This window comes from Phasianus colchicus, chromosome 9, assembly GCF_987193195.1.
Source record: "Phasianus colchicus chromosome 9, bPhaCol1.hap1.1, whole genome shotgun sequence".
Taxonomy (NCBI): Eukaryota; Metazoa; Chordata; class Aves; order Galliformes; family Phasianidae; genus Phasianus; species Phasianus colchicus.
The window spans coordinates 18809105-18826653 of record NC_143444.1 but is presented as its reverse complement, the minus strand read 5'-3'; the positions used below and the strand labels follow the sequence as shown (position 1 = coordinate 18826653).

General features: G+C 48.0%; 1 protein-coding gene and 1 long non-coding RNA gene across 4 annotated transcripts; one reads left to right on the top strand and one right to left on the bottom strand.

Moving 5' to 3' along the window:
• Positions 1–1246: 1246 nt before the first annotated feature.
• Positions 1247–8795, bottom strand: LOC149916851 (uncharacterized). 3 transcript variants are annotated; one of them, XR_016469254.1, is made up of 4 exons: positions 8678–8795; positions 6559–8018; positions 4972–6316; positions 1247–4869 (listed from the first exon to the last, which is right to left on the bottom strand). It is a non-coding gene; the product is annotated as an uncharacterized LOC149916851 (long non-coding RNA). The 3 variants fall into 3 exon arrangements; XR_016469255.1 differs by having other exon boundaries at positions 1247–4792; XR_016469253.1 differs by having other exon boundaries at positions 1249–5075; positions 5178–6316.
• Positions 8796–9818: 1023 nt separating this feature from the next.
• Positions 9819–12266, top strand: CCN1 (cellular communication network factor 1). Its single transcript, XM_031614788.2, has 5 exons — positions 9819–9954; positions 10045–10261; positions 10582–10929; positions 11059–11261; positions 11371–12266. Exons 1-5 carry the CDS (start codon positions 9895–9897, stop codon positions 11668–11670), a joined length of 1128 nt encoding a protein of 375 aa, XP_031470648.1. The 5' UTR covers positions 9819–9894; the 3' UTR covers positions 11671–12266.
• The last annotated feature ends 5283 nt before the right edge of the window (positions 12267–17549 follow it).

Genomic DNA, 17549 nt, shown 5'->3' with positions numbered 1-17549 from the left:
CATAGCCTAGATGACCCTCATACCATCAGGACACCAGTAGCACTGCTGGAACAGGCAGCTTGCACTGGCAGAGGATTTAAAGCAGAGCAGCCTGTGAGCAGGGAGAACTGCTGCAATCAGGCAGTATGACAGGGCTGGAGACCCCCAGCATGCCACTCCTCCCCCAGTGGGTCTTTACCCTGCATGTTGTGGCTGCTCCGCACAGGTGAATAAGCATCCACACTGCTTGTGCTCATAGCCCAAGTATCCAAGTGTGCCCTGGTCTTTAGCACACCTAGATGACATCCCCGTGAATTAGGAAGTAATATTTATCTCCTCTCTCTACAGATGGGGCATTCAGCAGAGAAGAATGACTGCCCAGGACCACAGTGGCAGGCTGTGCAAACCTAGAGCCTGAACCCGCCTCTCCCAAGTCTGTGGCCAGAACTGCAACTGCTATTGAGAACCAAGAAAATTCCAAAAATGCAAATGAGCCATCTTGAAAGTTTTATAAGTGAAACTCCTGCTGTAGGCATGAATGAAGGAAGCACAGGCTCCAGCAGGCAAATTCTTTGCCACCCCATCTCCTGAGTCCCAGAAATCCTGTTGATCTGGGCTAATAAATTTGCCCAAGCCTTAGACATTCTCTTGGCCCTCATCCCAAGTTCACATAAGAAGCTATTTCATAGGCAAGGTTCTTATTTACAGTTACTCAACTCCCATAATATTTTATCTGAGGTGGCATTTTTAACACTCCCCTCCCCAATACTGGATGAACTGTCTCTTTCTTTGCTTTATAGATTTGCAACTAATCTAGTAAAATCCCACAAATACCTGGATGTTTCTGTGCTCCACATTCAGAGAAGAGGCTAGCTGAGGAAAAAGCACATTAGCATGAAAATGATGGTGACATCCAGACTGAAGCTGATCGCTCATTTATTAAGTCTACTGTTATGCCAGGAGCTGTGTATCTGCTGTGTAGGCTCCTAAACTTGTAGTACTTGGGCATGGATACCCTGCCGTAAAATCCAGAGTCACAGGTTCTTGCCAGGTTGCACAGGGGGTTAACGTGCTGTTCTCCATCCCTTGCAGATCCGGGATAGATTCTTTGTTTTCCTGTAGACCCACTGGCCACGCTAATAGTAAAAAGGGAGGTTGTAAAATGGAATGGGGCACTGGGGAACAGCCACAGCAGAGCAGGGTGCCTCAGGCCAGGGCTGCTCTGGAATCAATGGATCTCAGTATGGGTTTAGGACTGCTGTTTTTATTGAATTGGAGCTCACAACTAACGCACAATAAAGAGGTGCAAGTGGGCCATACTGAAATGTGGCCTCAGACTCAGTCTGCAAAGAAAGAGCTGCATTATTCTACCACTTCTCCTGGACATGCAGCAGCCCACAGTGCTGTAGCCATTGCACTGGGGCTCTGCAGAGGATTCTTGCTCTTGGCACCCAGCTTTGTGCTGCTCACTGTGCACCATCATGGTCTGTGGCTACTCCAGGTGCAGGGTATGGTCAGTCAGACGCAGATGGGCACAATCCACTTCAAGTAGCTGTTCACTGGGCCTTCCTGCCCCCGATCTTTCCTGTTCTGAATTGTAAAAGCATCTAGCAGCTCCTTCCTTGGCTGTAGTTCTTTCAGGCTATCACACTCAGGAGTCCCCACCCTGTATCATCCTCCATGAATCACCTGCTCTCTCCTGCTGTTGCTGCTTCTCCTGCTCTGATACTCAAATGTGGCAGCAAATATCCAGGTTTGCTCTGCTCAGCCTTGGGCTATTCCCTGTCCTTGCTGCCCACCAGGTAGCTGCCTATCCTCCTTACAAGGGCTTCCCCAGCCTCACTTCCTTATTAGAGCTGGTGCCAGGAAAGGCATCGAGCTGCCCCCAGCCAGGCACCCCAACTCCTTTTAAAAGTCACCTCAATCTTCTTCAGCAAGAGTTAAAAACTGGCCAGCTGCTTAACCAGGCTATCAAAATAAACTGGCTTTGTAGTCCAAGGTAACTTCAGAGAAACACAGCCACCCAGTTCTTCAGAGTTCTCCAGAAACTTGCATATCAGCTGTTTAATTAATATGTGCTGATTAATTAATGCCATTAACTTTGATCAGATAGACTAGATTTAATGTCAAGATAACTAAGACCAGAAGCTCATACTCATGTAAGACCCCAGTCAAGACAAAAGCTTTACAAAACCTTTTTGGACTGGAATTTTTCTCCTTACTGTCCTGGCCAGAAACTCACGTTTGTATTAGAAACTCACATCCCACCAAATGGAAGCATTTTACTTTCCCTGCAGCATCCATTCTTCTCTCCTTTGAGAACATAACCCTTGGCAACATTCTGACTCTTGGGTTTGGTTCTGAGCCGCAGCTCCTGCGGCAAACCAAAGGCACCTTGTGTGCGTGTGCATGCACACCCGCCTCCAGCAGCACAGGGACACAGCTCCAGAGTGCTTCTTCCTCATCCCCCAGTGACCCTCCATCAGGAGCATTTCAATGCCAACTCTGTTCTCCTTCGGCCAGAACTCCATCCTGACCGTCTCCCCCACCAGCTAGGTAAGCGAGGGAAACCTTCTTACCCCACATCCTCACCAACCACAATCTCATCCTCTATTTTTGAAATATTTAAGGCCTGAAATGTAGAATTTGGGGTTTTACACCAGCTAATATTAATAGAAACATTCTCAGGATTTTTTCCCCCAATGTAAATGGAACGCTTTTATTTTTTTTTAAAACATCTCCCCGTGGTGCTTGCAGCCAAACACTGCAGCATTGTGCCAGCCCAGGGAGTTCACTATAAACAGATCTGTCTAGCTTCTCTGTCAGGCTCCATGAGCTCGGCATGAACCAGGAAAAGTAAACGCGTACATTAAATATTTACTGTTTACAGCGTGTACAATCTAAAAATGTTTTTAACAGCACAAGTAAGGCACACTTTTAATCACTGATTTTTATTTTGACATGGCACTGTTAAGAGAAAATTGTATGGGTACATCCTGAAAGCCCACTCCTTCCAACCAGAGGCTCTCCTCTCACAGCTGTCGACAAACATAATTTGGTTATTACATACTCCTCACATGAAATACCTATGTTGTCTGCCATTTTTCCCCAAATAATCTCGTTAAAAATTGGGACTGTGGGCCTTTTCAGAATCAGACCTTAGTTACACAGCAAGATAAGACAGTGATAAGTATGTAGGTTGCTGAATACAAAATGATGCAGAAGAGTACACGGACCTGTTTGAGTGGGAACAGAGGAGGGCCCTAGAAACAATCCAATCCTTCCCTGAAAAGACAGGCTGAGAGCTGGGGCTCTTTAGCCCCAAGAAGAGAAGACTCCAGGGAGACCTGAGAGCAGCCTTTCAGTACCTAAAAGGAGGGCTGTAAGAAAGAAGGGCACAGATTCTTTGTCACAATCTGTTGTGACAGAACAAGAAGAAATAGTTTCAAATGAAGAGAGGGGAGATTAAGGGTGTTGAGGCACTGGCATAGGTTGCCTAGAGAGAAGGTAGATGTCCCATCCCTAGAGACATGCAAGGTCAGGCTGGGTGGGGCTCTGAGCACCTGACTGATCTGTAGGTGTCCCTGCAGAGTGCAGGTGAGCTGGACAAGATGACATTTAGGGGTCCCTTCCAACTCAAACAATTCTATGATTCCATGAAAATCAATAATGAACAAACACCCCCAAAAGTAAATAGCTGCCTGTCAGCATGATTTTTTTTAAATATATTTTTAAATGAATAATGTAACAGCTAGCTTTTAGTGTTTGCTCCATGCAAAAGTGTTTCTGCTTTCATCTCAACATCGACACTTGGAGTCATAATTTCTGCACGACAACAGGAAAAGAAATGTTAACACAATCGTAAAAAAGTCTCCACACCAAAGTAGTCTGCAGATAGCCCTGCTAACCTTGTACTTCCTGAGGACACTGGTCTGTGGGAAAACAGTGGGCAGCAGACATCAACGTACTTCCTGGCTGACTCAAAGAGATCTTCCATCCCACTGAGTCTACATTCACTGGTGGGTTCCTCTGTCCTGAATCTCCACAAGGGCTTGGAGAAACGCATGCAACTTTTCACCAGGCAGCCTACCAGATCTCACCCACCAGCTCTATTTTAGTTTTTGGCAGAGATAAACTGAAGAAGAGATTTCATTCAAATAGTTTGTTCTTCACTCCTCAAGAAAAATTCCCCAACCAGTTCAATAGAACAAGATGCACCTTTAAGATTTGGTATGCTATTCAAGGCTGGAGATGGTTTAGCACTTCTCCTTAATTGCAGACACGTAAGACTGGGATGGGCAGCTATTTGCACATTCTTGGATCATAACTCTGTCTCCAGAAACATTCTCAAAACACATACAGGATCTGTTGGCTGCCTTTAAGTCCTCCCTATCTGCAAGGATGACATCGTGTCTACTTATTTGTCTGCTATTGACTTTTTCACTATGCTATCACTGACCAGAAGTGAGGGGCATGCGCCAGAGAACCGTGCAAAAAGCTGATCTCCAGCAGGGCAGCTCTAGCCTGGCTTCCTTCTATCAGTTAGCTCATGCGTGTCATAAAATAAACATGCAAAACAGAGGAAAAGAACACAACTAGCTGCCACTGAAAGTTGGTAGGTGAAGGGTAAGAGCCTAGATAGAACAGAATGGAAATAAACAGGAAGACAGCAAACACAATCGCAGTCTCACTGTGTTTTAATAAGTCTGTGTGTGTAGCAGAGGATGAGTAATGACAGTGGACAAAGCCAAAGGCACCTCAGGGGACTCTACACTGTTCTGAGATTGATGCCGTGACATTTTCAGTAGGTAACCTGAAAATCAACAGAATTCACTGTGTGGCAAAACATCTTCGGTATCTTGAAAGCTCAGGACCTTCCTTCTATTTGTACTGAAAGAAAAAGAACTGCTTTTTAAACAAACAAACAAAAAAGCATGCCTACAAAACTATGTTCTTAAAAGCAAAAGCCAGGCAAACCCTCTGAATACCCACCTATCAGTGACAAAAAAACATGTCCCTGGGTCATTAGCAGAAGAGAGGAAGTGAAAGCACCAGAATGAAGGCAGAAGGTTCTGCTAGTACTGATATCACCTGACCTGAAGGGAATAGAACTTTGATGATGACTATAATGAAACACAATACCCATTGGGAAGGAATAATTTGCCACATATTTTAAATGTAGAAATGTAAAAACAAACCTGAATGTACTGAAGAGCAGACATTCTGGGCTGCAGAGCTCCACAACACAGATGGAGGCAGAAGGCAAATGACTCTAAGGTGTAGTAAGGTGGACTGAGGCAGGCAACAGCTGAAAACCATTATGGACCACAGCCCACAAGTGTTCTTTGATCAAGAATTGTTCAGGCACTGCTCTATTGATTGCAATCAGGTTAACCCTACTCCAGTAACTTTCTGTGATCACGACCAATTTTCCTTTGAGTTTGCTCATTTCATTTTAATAAAGATGTCAGTTTACATGCAGTACTGCTCCACAGGGGAATCCTGCACACTGAGGGCCAAAGCTGGAAGCTATGAAAAAGTTTCTCCTGAGGTCATATGGGATCCATGTCCAAGACTTTCTCTTTAGCTGGTGCTGGGAAAGCAGCTGTGCGCAGTCCTGATGCCTCAGCTTCCTCCTGCAAAGCTCACAACACACAGCTGCAAAAAGAATTTTTGTAAGATACATAAAGTGAGATTTCAACTTATATTTCAAGTAGAATCACTGCATAAAGAAGATAGACATGATTTGGAAGTCCATGTACATCCAGGTGCTGGCCAGGACTGCCTGACTTTCATTACTTATTTACACAGCAAGGAGAACTTAGGCCAAAGCCTGTAACAGTCTTTTCATTGAAAACTTCAGATACAGGGAAGTGCCTGATGCAAATACTGTCTTCTGAGCATATCCTGGTGTCAAAGCACAGGCACGTGAGAGCAGGTTAAGGTAACTTAGTAATCCAACTGCCTTGCTGAGGAAACCGAATGCCTTCCCACTGCTACAGCAGCTGTTACTGTAGCATTAAAGTAAATTGAATGCCATCTCCTTGAGCAGCAGCAAGAAAGAACTTTGGGCTCTATGAACAAGCTGAAGGAGCTAAGTAGATGTTAACTACTTTCCTTTCACCAGTTCTGGGTGAGAAGCCATGAAGCACATACTGCCAATGACCATCTGCAGGGACGGTTCTTAAAGAAGCAATTAGAACAACTGAATAATATTGCAAATTTTACTTGTCTGGGTTCCCTCCAGGGTCAGCAGGCTCACAAGTTCCCTTTTCACATTCACAGAAGAGGAACCTTTGCAACTCCTTGACAGCAGCCAGAGGTAAAATCAGTGTGCCTACAAAGCAAAGTGTCTCTCGGTACACAGAAGCTGTGAAGCACAAACCCACAAATATTAGAAACCACAGGCAAAGCACATACTGGACAAAAACTGACAGGTGTGAGCACAGCTAAAGGGAGGGGAGTGGGGAAAAGGAAGAAAACAAATAGGAAATACCATACTCAAAGAATTCAGCATAAACTGAGCAAATCAAAGTGAGAAAAAAAAAAAAAAAAAAAAAAAAAGAAGTCTGAACCCACTTAGATTTGAGCTGCTGAAGCCTTCTGGCTATTCTGCTGCTATGTTGCTATGCTTAATTTGCCCCGCTGGATTTGCACCTCCTGTGAGTCACTGAGAGGAGCCATTGACTCTGGAAGAACTGATTTAGTGCAGCAGGAACCGGCGGCCTGGCAGGAACTGCAGGAGAGGCCCAAGCAAAGGTAGATAAACATTAGGAGAGGAAAGGTCGTCAGGAAAAAGCCTGGAACAGGGAAAAGGAGAAGAAAGAGGAGAAGAGATGGAAGAAATGCCCAGCAAAGGATGGGCAAAGGAAAGAGAGAATGGGAAAGAGGAAATCAGAGACAGTACAAAAGCAAGGGTTGGATGCTGGTTTTGGTAAGAGCTTTCCCAGAAATCATGTGACTGTAAAGTTCTGATGTTCTCTACCTCAGGCCAGATGCCTGCTGCCACTGGGCACACTGCTGCATGGAGGGCCGTCTGTCCTATTCAGTGCCTGCACTGCTCCAGAGTCCCTGCACACGGCCATGGAATGATGACCTTGCATGGAGGAAGAGAAACTGTGTTTTTCATCTGGTTTCTTCTTGATTTGTCTCTCCAGAAACTTCTTTCCCTGGGGAAATAAAGCCCTGTGGAAATGACAGTATATACCTGGTAAACCTGCAATATCTGGTGCATTAACCAATTGTTCCGAACTCCTGCTTAACCACACTCTCAGCCGACCTCACCTGACCAACAGCTATTGCTGCCTACAGCACACAAGTTGGGAGACAGAAAGATGCTCTTCATTACATAGAGCTTGGAATATTTCCCAGTTTCCTTAGGACAGCAAAGGTCTGAAACTTGATGTTACGCTTAACAAAACCTATAAGATGAATGCTCCCAGCCTTTTCCTGTCTTCCAATGTACACCTGCAGACACAGTAGCAGCCTGAGATGTAAACACCAGGTCACAGTTTGTGACAGGGAACTGTGTGCAATGGAGGTGTATGAAAGGTTCATGGTCCAACCGCAAATGTTGTCAGCTGCTTGAAATTCAGGACAGGTTTGTCAAAAGGCGCTTCAAAGCTTTCCAAGTGACCTTTTTTTTTTTTTTTTTTTTTTTTTTGAGTAAATGCAGGTTCGTTTACAGTTTCCCATCAGAGTTGTGTGGATGTGTGGTAAGACATGAAACCAACTGAGAAAAGCGCCATTCATTGGCTTTCCTGTGGCATTTGCTGAATGTTGTGAAAGCCACAGATCAAAGCAGAATGCTTGATGCACATCCTTAAATTAGATGTAATTAAATAGACAAATGTTTGCATAAATCCCTGAAAAGCAAAACAGTCCAATTTAACCACACACTGGTGCAGCAGCTCTTCTCACTTCAACTTTTTCAAAGTTTTCAGTAACAAAATCGCACTGAATGACAACGTTGTTCCATCTGATCACAAAGCTGCCCTGTAGAGTCACCTCGAACAAAAAGCACCTGCAGGGTGTTCCACCTGAAAGGCAACGTTAGGCTGTTAGAAAAGAACCATGCCCAAAACGCCGCCGCAGGAGCCAGGGAAGCGCAGTCTCCGAGACAGGGACCGAGCCTCGCTCCTCCTACTCGCAGCTGGAGCTGAGGGGTGGGGATGGCAGCGGGTACCACCATCACTGGTAGCCGCCTCAGCTGCCGGTGGGCTCTGTCCAACTTAACGAACGCGACCAATGACTCCTGCCGCCTGCAGTGGCACCGCACGGCACTCTCAGGAGCGCGTAACTAAAGACGGGATTTCCCTCTCCAGCGAGTCTGGAGGCGCGCGCCCGCTGCGGAACCGCCGCCACTTCGGGCCTCAGGCTTTCCCCCCACGTGTGTGCGGCCGTACGGGCGGAGGGGCCGCCCCGCTCCGGGGACGCGGCCGTACGTCGAGGCCGAACGGAGCGCTGCTTGCTCGCAGACGGCCGCCGTCGGGGCTCCGCCGGTCGCAGGGCCGCACCACATCGAGCCCCTTCTCTCGTCCCCGCGCCCCGCCGGCAGCCCGCGTCGCCCACCAACGCCGAGCCCGGCGCAGAACTGCCGGGCAACAACAGCCTCTTTTCTGCGGCGGGGTCCAATGAGGCCGTCGGTGCTAAAAACAAAAGCGAACAAACAGCGCGCACCTCCCCGACCCCGACTTACCAAGCCGTGCTCGTCCCGTCCGTCGCCGTGACGCCGTCCCCCAGCGGACAGCAGCCGGCCGCCCGTGTGCCCGCAGCCGTGCCCGTCCCGCGGGGCCGCCCCGCCAGGGGACAGGCAGCGCCCGCAGCCCGCCCTCCCCACCCCTCCGCTGCGCGGGGCTCTCCTGCGCGCCTCCACCTCCATCCTCGAAGGCAACAGAAAAAGAAAAAAAAAACCTCCCCCGTAGCCCACCCCAAACCGGTGTTAGGAACGAGTCTCGCTTGTAAGGAATCCCTGCGATGGGGACTCGCGGTCACGCCGCTGGAGCGCGGGACGGAGCTCCGCTTTTCGCAGTACCCGCGGCGGGGTAACGCCAGTTGGCTGCTCCGGCGCTGCGCTCCTAAATCATGATGGACAGATTGCGTGAAAAGCAGGAATTCCAGAGAATTTCCTGCCCTGGGAACGGCAGCGAGGGCTATATTTAACAGCATCTGAAGCTGTCAAGAATGCTTTGCGGTTGGATAACAGAGCAGAAAAATGTGAAAAATGCGGGCTACTGCTATACCAAATATGGAAATATTGTTACGTCTGGTGGCTGAATCCCCATCTGGAAGCACTTACGGCCACGCAGAGAAAGGGCGCCACAACAGAAGCCCAAACGCTCCTTCCCGGCCCCAGCCCCGAACCTCCACCGGGAAACCGCTACCGGGAGCGCGTCCTCCCGAGGGGGGCAGCACGGGGGCACCGCAGCCAGAGGCCGTCTCCGCGGGGTCCGTCCCGCTCGGCGCCCGCAGCTCCGGTCCCGTGGCCCGATCCAGCGGCGCCCCCGCGCAGCGCTGGCCCCCACGGACGCCCGCGTAACGGGATCGCGTCCGCGGCGGTGCGGGCGGGGCCGGCGGGACGCGGAGAGGCCCCCCGGGCAGCCCCCAGCCCCGCAAAGCGGCGCGGTGCCCGGACCGGGCGGGCGCGGTGACCCCCCGCGGCAGAGCCGCCGCCAGCGGCCGCGGTGCCGGGAGACGGGGCGGGGCGGAGCGGCCGCGCCGCGCGCCAGCCGCATTCCTGGGATGCCGCGAGCGCTGGACGCGGCCGCGGCCCGGAACGCGCGACGTCAGCGCCGAGGCGCACGCGGCGGCCCCGCGACCCATAAAAGGCGGTCGCACCCGCCGCTGCCTCAGACCGCGCCGGCCCCACTTCGCGATCGCATCTCGAGCTCCGCTCTCGCTCCGCGCCGCTAAGACATGGGCTCCGTAGGAGCTCGCCCCGCGCTGGCGGCCGCCCTGCTCTGCCTGGCCCGCCTGGTAAGTGCCGCCCTCGGGGCTTTACGGGAGGGCTGGGGATAACGGCTCGGCGGTGCCGGCGCTCACCGCTCTCCTCTGCTCGCCCCGCAGGCTCTCGGCTCTCTGTGCCCCGCCGTCTGCCAGTGCCCGGCCGCCGCGCCGCAGTGCGCCCCGGGCGTGGGGCTGGTGCCGGACGGCTGCGGCTGCTGCAAGGTCTGCGCCAAGCAGCTGAACGAGGACTGCAGCCGGACGCAGCCCTGCGACCACACCAAGGGGCTGGAGTGCAACTTCGGCGCCAGCCCCGCAGCCACCAAGGGCATCTGCAGAGGTAAGAGCTGCCCGCAGCGCGGTGCGGAGTGCCGGAGTTTAGTAACTTTGAGTCCATGTATGGTTATGCTTTGTTGTTGGTAGCTTGGCAGAAAGGCACATGACTTCAGCAGTCTGGAATGCGATTCAGTATGTCTGGGCTCCGCTAAAAGCACATAAGGAAAAGTGATTCCTGACTAACTTATTGTTCTAGCCCCGCGTCTCCGGGGGACTGTAGGGAACTTTACCATAAACCGAATTTAACAGAGCAGCAAAATATGTGTCTTTAAATGAGCGATTCCCGGCGCTGACACCCTCTTCTCTCTCTCTTGCTCTCTGCAGCACAGTCTGAGGGGAGACCGTGCGAATACAACTCCAAAATCTACCAGAACGGCGAAAGCTTCCAGCCCAACTGCAAGCACCAGTGTACGTGCATAGATGGAGCTGTGGGCTGCATCCCGCTCTGCCCACAGGAGCTCTCCCTCCCCAACCTGGGCTGCCCCAGCCCCAGGCTGGTCAAAGTGCCTGGGCAGTGCTGCGAGGAGTGGGTCTGTGATGAGAGCAAGGATGCGCTGGAGGAGCTGGAGGGCTTCTTCAGCAAGGAGTTTGGTCTGGACGCTTCCGAGGGCGAACTGACCAGGAACAACGAGCTGATTGCCATTGTGAAGGGAGGCCTGAAGATGCTACCTGGTGAGTGTGCGCTGATCTGTGTGACGGCAAAAGCTGAGACGGGAGGGAAGCTGTGTGACTCTTTAGATTGACAGAAAGAAACTCAGGGAGAAGGCAGACATAGCCTAAGCCCCCCCTTTTCTTTTCCAGTTTTTGGATCCGAGCCACAAAGCCGAGCTTTTGAGAATCCTAAATGCATTGTGCAAACAACTTCCTGGTCCCAGTGCTCAAAGACATGTGGGACCGGCATCTCCACCAGAGTCACCAACGACAATCCTGACTGCAAGCTCATCAAGGAGACCAGGATATGTGAAGTGAGGCCGTGTGGCCAGCCCAGCTACGCCTCCCTAAAGGTAAATATAAACATCTCCAGTGCTCCTCTTCTTTCCAAACTGGTTCAAGTAGAGGGCAAAGGCTGGACAAGGATCTCCCACTAATTATGTTATTGTCTTTTCTTTACAGAAAGGAAAAAAATGTACCAAGACTAAGAAGTCCCCATCCCCTGTAAGGTTTACTTATGCTGGATGCTCCAGTGTGAAGAAGTACCGCCCCAAGTACTGTGGGTCTTGTGTGGATGGCAGGTGCTGTACTCCCCAGCAGACCAGGACTGTCAAGATCCGGTTCCGCTGTGATGATGGAGAAACCTTCACCAAGAGCGTCATGATGATCCAGTCCTGCCGCTGCAACTACAACTGTCCGCATGCAAATGAAGCTTATCCCTTCTACAGACTGGTCAATGACATCCACAAATTTAGGGACTAAGTGGTATTTGGGGTGGGATGTTAAGCAGAATTCTGAAGTAACCAGCCATGGAGAAAGGACCTCTGATGGAAATGGTGCCTTGCCCATTTGAGGGCAATATGAGATATTACAAGAGTGCACTGTGCAAATGGACACTAATGCAACAGAGATTTAAGCATAGTTAAAGCTTCATAGTACTGGAGCAACTTTACTGCTTCTTTTTGGAGCACCTTTATCTTATACTGTTTTCTGTTTGTAAGTGATCTGATGTTTTATTCCGGTTATGAAAACTTTTCCTTTCCTGTTCAGTTTAACACTATGCTTTTCCCCTCCATCTTCTCCCCTACTTTCCCAACCAAGTTGGAAGTTACATTCCTTCCTGAGGTGGGCACTTGTGGGGTGTTCACAGTGGCAGCTATTATGTACCAACTGTAGTTTAATGGCAAACAGAAATCAGTTGTTTTAAAGCTGAGTATTTTATTTATCAAACTGTAGCTCTTTTGTTTTCTTTTTTTTTTTTTTTTTTTTTTAACCCCTTTGAACCCCTGTAATACTGGAATAAGTTGTAAATGATTTTAATTTTATATTCAATGAATTAAAAGAATTTATTTATGGAATTAATCATTTAATAAAGAAATATTTACCTTACTATTCTTAGTAAAGCATCCTGAAAGGCAACAGACTTCAGCTCCTTTCCAGGACCACTTTGAGTAGTCTGGAAACCAAAACAGGCTCCACCCCAGGTACAGCAATGAATGAGTAAGCTGAGTCTTTGGGTAAACCGTATTTTGAAGTGGTATATGCAATCTGTCACCCTGTGCACTAGAAAGTGTATACAGAGAAAGCTTCCTGGCACTGAAAGCAAACGTTTGGAAGAGAGACTGAAATGTTAATTAGTCTGTCAGATTATTCAAGCTGTCCTGGAATTTGCAACATAAGGCACTTCATTAGAATGCAGTGTGTGCACAGTGATGTTGAGCACTGGGGTGGAAGCGGTGGGCAGGTCTCACATTTTTGGTGGCTGCTTTCTGCAAATTAATGGAGTTCTGTGGAAGAAGAATGTTTCCTACAGTCTGCAGGAGGCAGTTGGCTTTCACTAAATTCAAATTAAATGAGCTTGAAGCAATGACTTTTGTTAATCCTAATAACCCAGTGATGAAAAGTAAACATACTGTTAACAGGAGAAGAATGTGAGGAATTTCAAGTACTTTTCCAATAGAGTAAAAGGCAAAGCAGCCAATCTTCTCCCTTCTCTGTCTCCCCTCCCCACTTATTTAATATGTAACTACACTTCAGGGATGTGGATGACATTTAGTGAACCAAGGGAGTCCTAAGATAGCTAGCTGGTGTGAATTAAGAAAGTGACATTTAAAAATAATCTATAGCAGGAACTGAGAAAGCTGCGTGAACCATTTCTGCTATGCTGGCTAGCATAAAGCTGTACTACAGATAAGACTGAAAGGAAACCTGCAGCACCATTTTTTCCTCCTCATCACCAGTCTTTTGGCATAAGCCCTTCCTGTGGCCTTTACTATGGAAAGCACTTCTCCTATAAAGAAGCGACTGATGGTGTGGTTTTAGAATTGTGAAGCATTGCCATCCACTGCTGTGCAGTTAGATGTGTAAGTGGTTAAGAGTTCACTTCTCATTTGATTAGGCATAAATACTTCAATAAAATAAATGGCCAAATATCTCGCTGGCAGTTAATGCTTTGCGTGAAAAAATTACAGCTGTCTCTCTTCTGATCAGTCAAGTTTTCTCCCTGGAGGCATTCACAGCTTCAGCTGTTTTGGAATTTACCACCTGGCCACCAGTCTTAGCTGCACCTAAACCTGTCTGTACAATACTTGTTGACAGCAAGAGTGTAAAACACAGTGAAGTGCTTTTGTTTTTTTTTGGTAACATCTGGCACTGAATGCTTCCTTACATCACTTTTCGCTGGGAAATCACATTTACTCACGGGGCTACTGCATGGATAGAAGAATGTGCTGTGCACAGACACAGTGCTGCCTGCCCAGCCTGGGCCACCTCCACCTACAGGTACACCCGTGTAACACCTATCTTCAAAATGACCTAATGCAGATCTCCTACAAATCACACATAGCTATAACTACACTATGCTACACGCACAGGCTGTTTGCCTAAACACACACAGCGTATACATGCACACATGGCCCCTCCTACTCCCATCTGGTATGTGGTTATAGGTGCAGGCCTGAGGTTTTGCAGCCTATGTGCTGGGCTTTCCATGTCCCATTGGGCAGAGAGGTGCGTCTGTCATCTCTGCTCAAAGAAGAGTTCTGGTGGGAGAGTAAGGGCTGCATGAGCAGGACATGCAGATTTTGTAGTAACATGTACTAAATAAAATTACCCTGTTATAAAGAGAGGAAAATGAACTATGAATCTTCCAGAGCTGTTTCACACCGGCAGCTCATCAACGACGTTCTCTTTTCATTTGTTGTATTTCAGTTACTTGGCAAAACGACAACCCCACAACTCCCAGTACGGTGTAAGGAGTCAGCATCACCCTTTGTGTAACACCTCCACACGTGCTTTGAAACGTCCCTGCTGCTCCAACACTGGATACTGCTGTGAAAATATCTGTGATAAAAAGAGGAGTTCGTTCAGGTGTAAGCAGGAGGGCTTACAGGTAGGATAAATGAGCACATATATGATTTCACATCTTGGTCAAAATCTAAAACATCCAAATCCTTCCTTCATGATGAATACTAACAGATCTGCTAACAAGGCACGAGGAACTTGACCAACAAATGGAAGCTGTAAGCATTCAGTAAACGCTGCTTATCATGGCTGCTCCAGCCAGCAGCCCCCAGCCAGCAGCCCCGCGGAGGGAGGACAGGGTCACCCGAGGATGGAGCGTGGCACGGCGCTTTGCTGGGGCTGCTGCTGCCGCCAGAAGGAACTCCTGTCGAACTGCAGTGTTAGGACTGCCGGAGGCCTCTTCTATCCAATGCAGTCACTTATAAGGGGCTGATGGTGGTTCCCGCTGTACTATCGGGGTTACATGTAATATATACATATGCTCCCTACTGACGAAGGCAACACAGTGAAGACTAACTTCATGCTTCCTGCAGTGCTGCATCATGGGAAGCACATGAAAGGCAGGAGCCAGCAGAAAGCAGAGCTCCCTCACTACATTACGCCCTCTCCAGCAGGACTCTGCTAGCACTCTCATGAATGAGCAGGGAGGCTGATGAGGTGCAGATGGGAGGAAAAGCCAACATCTCTCTGGCACGGACAGCCAGCCACTAGTTAACCTGTGCTGAGCCTGCCACAAGAATTGCTATAAGCTCCATATAAGCTATTATGGTGCTCCAGCAAAGCCACACCTACCAGGATGCTCCAGGCAGCAGACCCACCTCCTGCTGCTGGGGGGAGCCTCGGTGAGCTCGTGGCACTGCTTACCTGTGGTGCCCACAGTGAGGCACAGCTGTGCACTGGTCCCAGCAATCTGCCTCCAGACTGTGTTTCACACAGACATGTCCCTGTTTTCATCTTCACCATTTTTTCCTCGGTGTTAAATACCCTCATAGAAAACAGCACATAGAAATACAGGGGAGGGCGTGGAGAAAACAGCAATACAGTTCATTCAGGAAATACCTATAAATGCATTTCAGCTCGAACGAACGACTGTGCTACATTGTAGTGTGGTGAGATTCAGTATATGGAAAATAGAAATCCAGAAATCCAGTCAACAAATTTATACAATAAACATCAATGTGTACTGTCCCGTGAAGACCAAACCCCAAGAAACCAAATAGATAGTATCCAGTATGCAATGACTCTTTTTTTCCCTAGAAAAACGACAGAGCTACAAATTCTACATACGCAGTTTATGTTGCACCGTTCACAGAAGCAACCTCATCTGTCCTGAAGTACAACCACTTACCAGATGGAACATAGCAATCATCCAGAACAGAAACATCACACGAGCTCTTGCAAGGCTTTCATTCATTGGATGGAATACTTTTGTAGGCAGGGTGCACAGATCTGTGCAAATGGGAACTGAGCTAGGATAGAGACACCAACAACTTACCATCATGGTGAAAGCAGCCACAGTTTTAGTAACCGGAATGAAGAGACCCCGTTATAAATGTCAGTCAAACAGTCAAGAGTGTGGTTCACCATTTTGAGAGCACTGTTCCCACATTTGATCAAATGGAGACCAGTGTGACAGCAGATTCAAAGCAGCTGATTCTCTGAGTTCCTTGAGCATCTCAAACCAAACAGGTTAGATCCTAATTATCTCATAAAATCTAACACGACCCGACACTAACACAACATAGCCATAAATTCAGCAAGTTGTTAATGAGAGCTTAAAACAGGAAGATACATTTTTCTCTACAGAAGTAGATACTTGCACTGCAGTGGAGCAACCCCGTTAAAACCAGTAAGGATGCCCAAGCACAGCTGAAAGTAGAAACTGTGAAAAAGGATTAACAAAGGGAGATCACAGAACTCAGTTACAAAAGTGGTGGGGATTTCCCAGATAAGCTTTCTTTGCCATCAGGCAGCTCTTTTTCCCGAATGTCTGTGCCTCAGACACCTTTTCCTCACTTGAGCCTCTATCTATCCCCTACAGGCACTCCTGGAAAAATAGATAACTTCTGGGATTCAGCAGAGAACCAGGAAGCAAGGAGTGTAAAGGTAATGGGCAGCTTTCATGCTAGTTTCTTTCTTCTTGTGACAGAAGTGGGATGACAGAAAGAAAGTACAATGTGATTTGAGAAATACTTTTGCTTTCTTCATAAGCTGGGATCACACTGCTCTCAGCGCAGTGGCAATTTATTCTCTAAACTAAGACTCACTCTCCCTTCTCACTTCTATCCTGCTTCTTTGGCAGATTATTTTTAACTTGTTCTAATTTGTCACACCACCAACAGCTGTCCTGATGCAAGTGATGCAAAAAGTAGCCTCATGCAGAAGGACTAGACAAACATGAGGACTACTGCGCAATTAAAGAAAAGTCCATCATTTCTAGCACAAGCAGGAGCCAGAAAGGGCAGAAAGACTTGCCTTTGCCCCAAGGGTAGGTAAGGGGCTAGCTTATTTCCACATATTACCACTGTATTAATTTTCCTGCTCAACAGTCTACTGTACTAAAATAGGCAGGAAAAGTTAGCAGTTGGGTAATCAGGCCAAGGCAGTGGAATTTTGCTTTCAAAACAACAACAACAAAATATGTTATGATGCACAGAGCCAATGAGGGCAAGAAGCACTCAGTAAAAGCATCACTGGAGCGAAGCCACTGCTCGATGGGCCAGAGAGACCAGGCAGGGCACAGCAAGGACACGCTTCTGCTATCAGACCACAGAGACAGGCAGCAAAACAACTCTCCTTGTGTTCTCCTGGTTTTACATGTCATCTGCAGCTCTCCTTTCAGTTTCAGTATTTATTTTGAGTTGGTTTTGCTGTATTTCTTGTCTTCCATACATGTGACTTCCTTCCATCTCACCACAAATTTCTACCAAATAAAACCATATGCACTGCCATAGCAACATTGTAATACAAACACAGAGTAATCTTTGTTCACTGAAGTACACAGTTGTTTTTTTTCTCTCTTATTAACAGAATCTGCAACTGCATACATCAATGTCATGGCAACAACATAAACACAGATTCAAGATATTCTTTCTTCAGAGGGAGGAAGAATAAATGTTTTCAGGAAAAGTGTGTGGGATTTAAGGAAGCAGGATGAAATGTTTGAGACCAAATAGGGATGAAGTTACATCATCACAGCTGTGCACTGCTTTTTGAAGCCTGCTCTGGTAAGATGTTACACATTCTCAGCTCTTCCAGGCGACAACAGAACACATCCCACCTGGCAGGCCATGTCTAAGCCACAGTGTACCCACACTCAACACACAGGTGAGACTTCC

Coding starts and splice junctions, on each gene's coding strand:
- CCN1 (XM_031614788.2), top strand. CDS start 9,895: ATGGGCTCCGTAGGAGCTCGCCCCGCGCTGGCGGCCGCCCTGCTCTGC. Junction 10,262..10,581: donor CACCAAGGGCATCTGCAGAG/GTAAGAGCTGCC, acceptor TGCTCTCTGCAG/CACAGTCTGAGGGGAGACCG. Junction 11,262..11,370: donor CCAGCTACGCCTCCCTAAAG/GTAAATATAAAC, acceptor TTTTCTTTACAG/AAAGGAAAAAAATGTACCAA.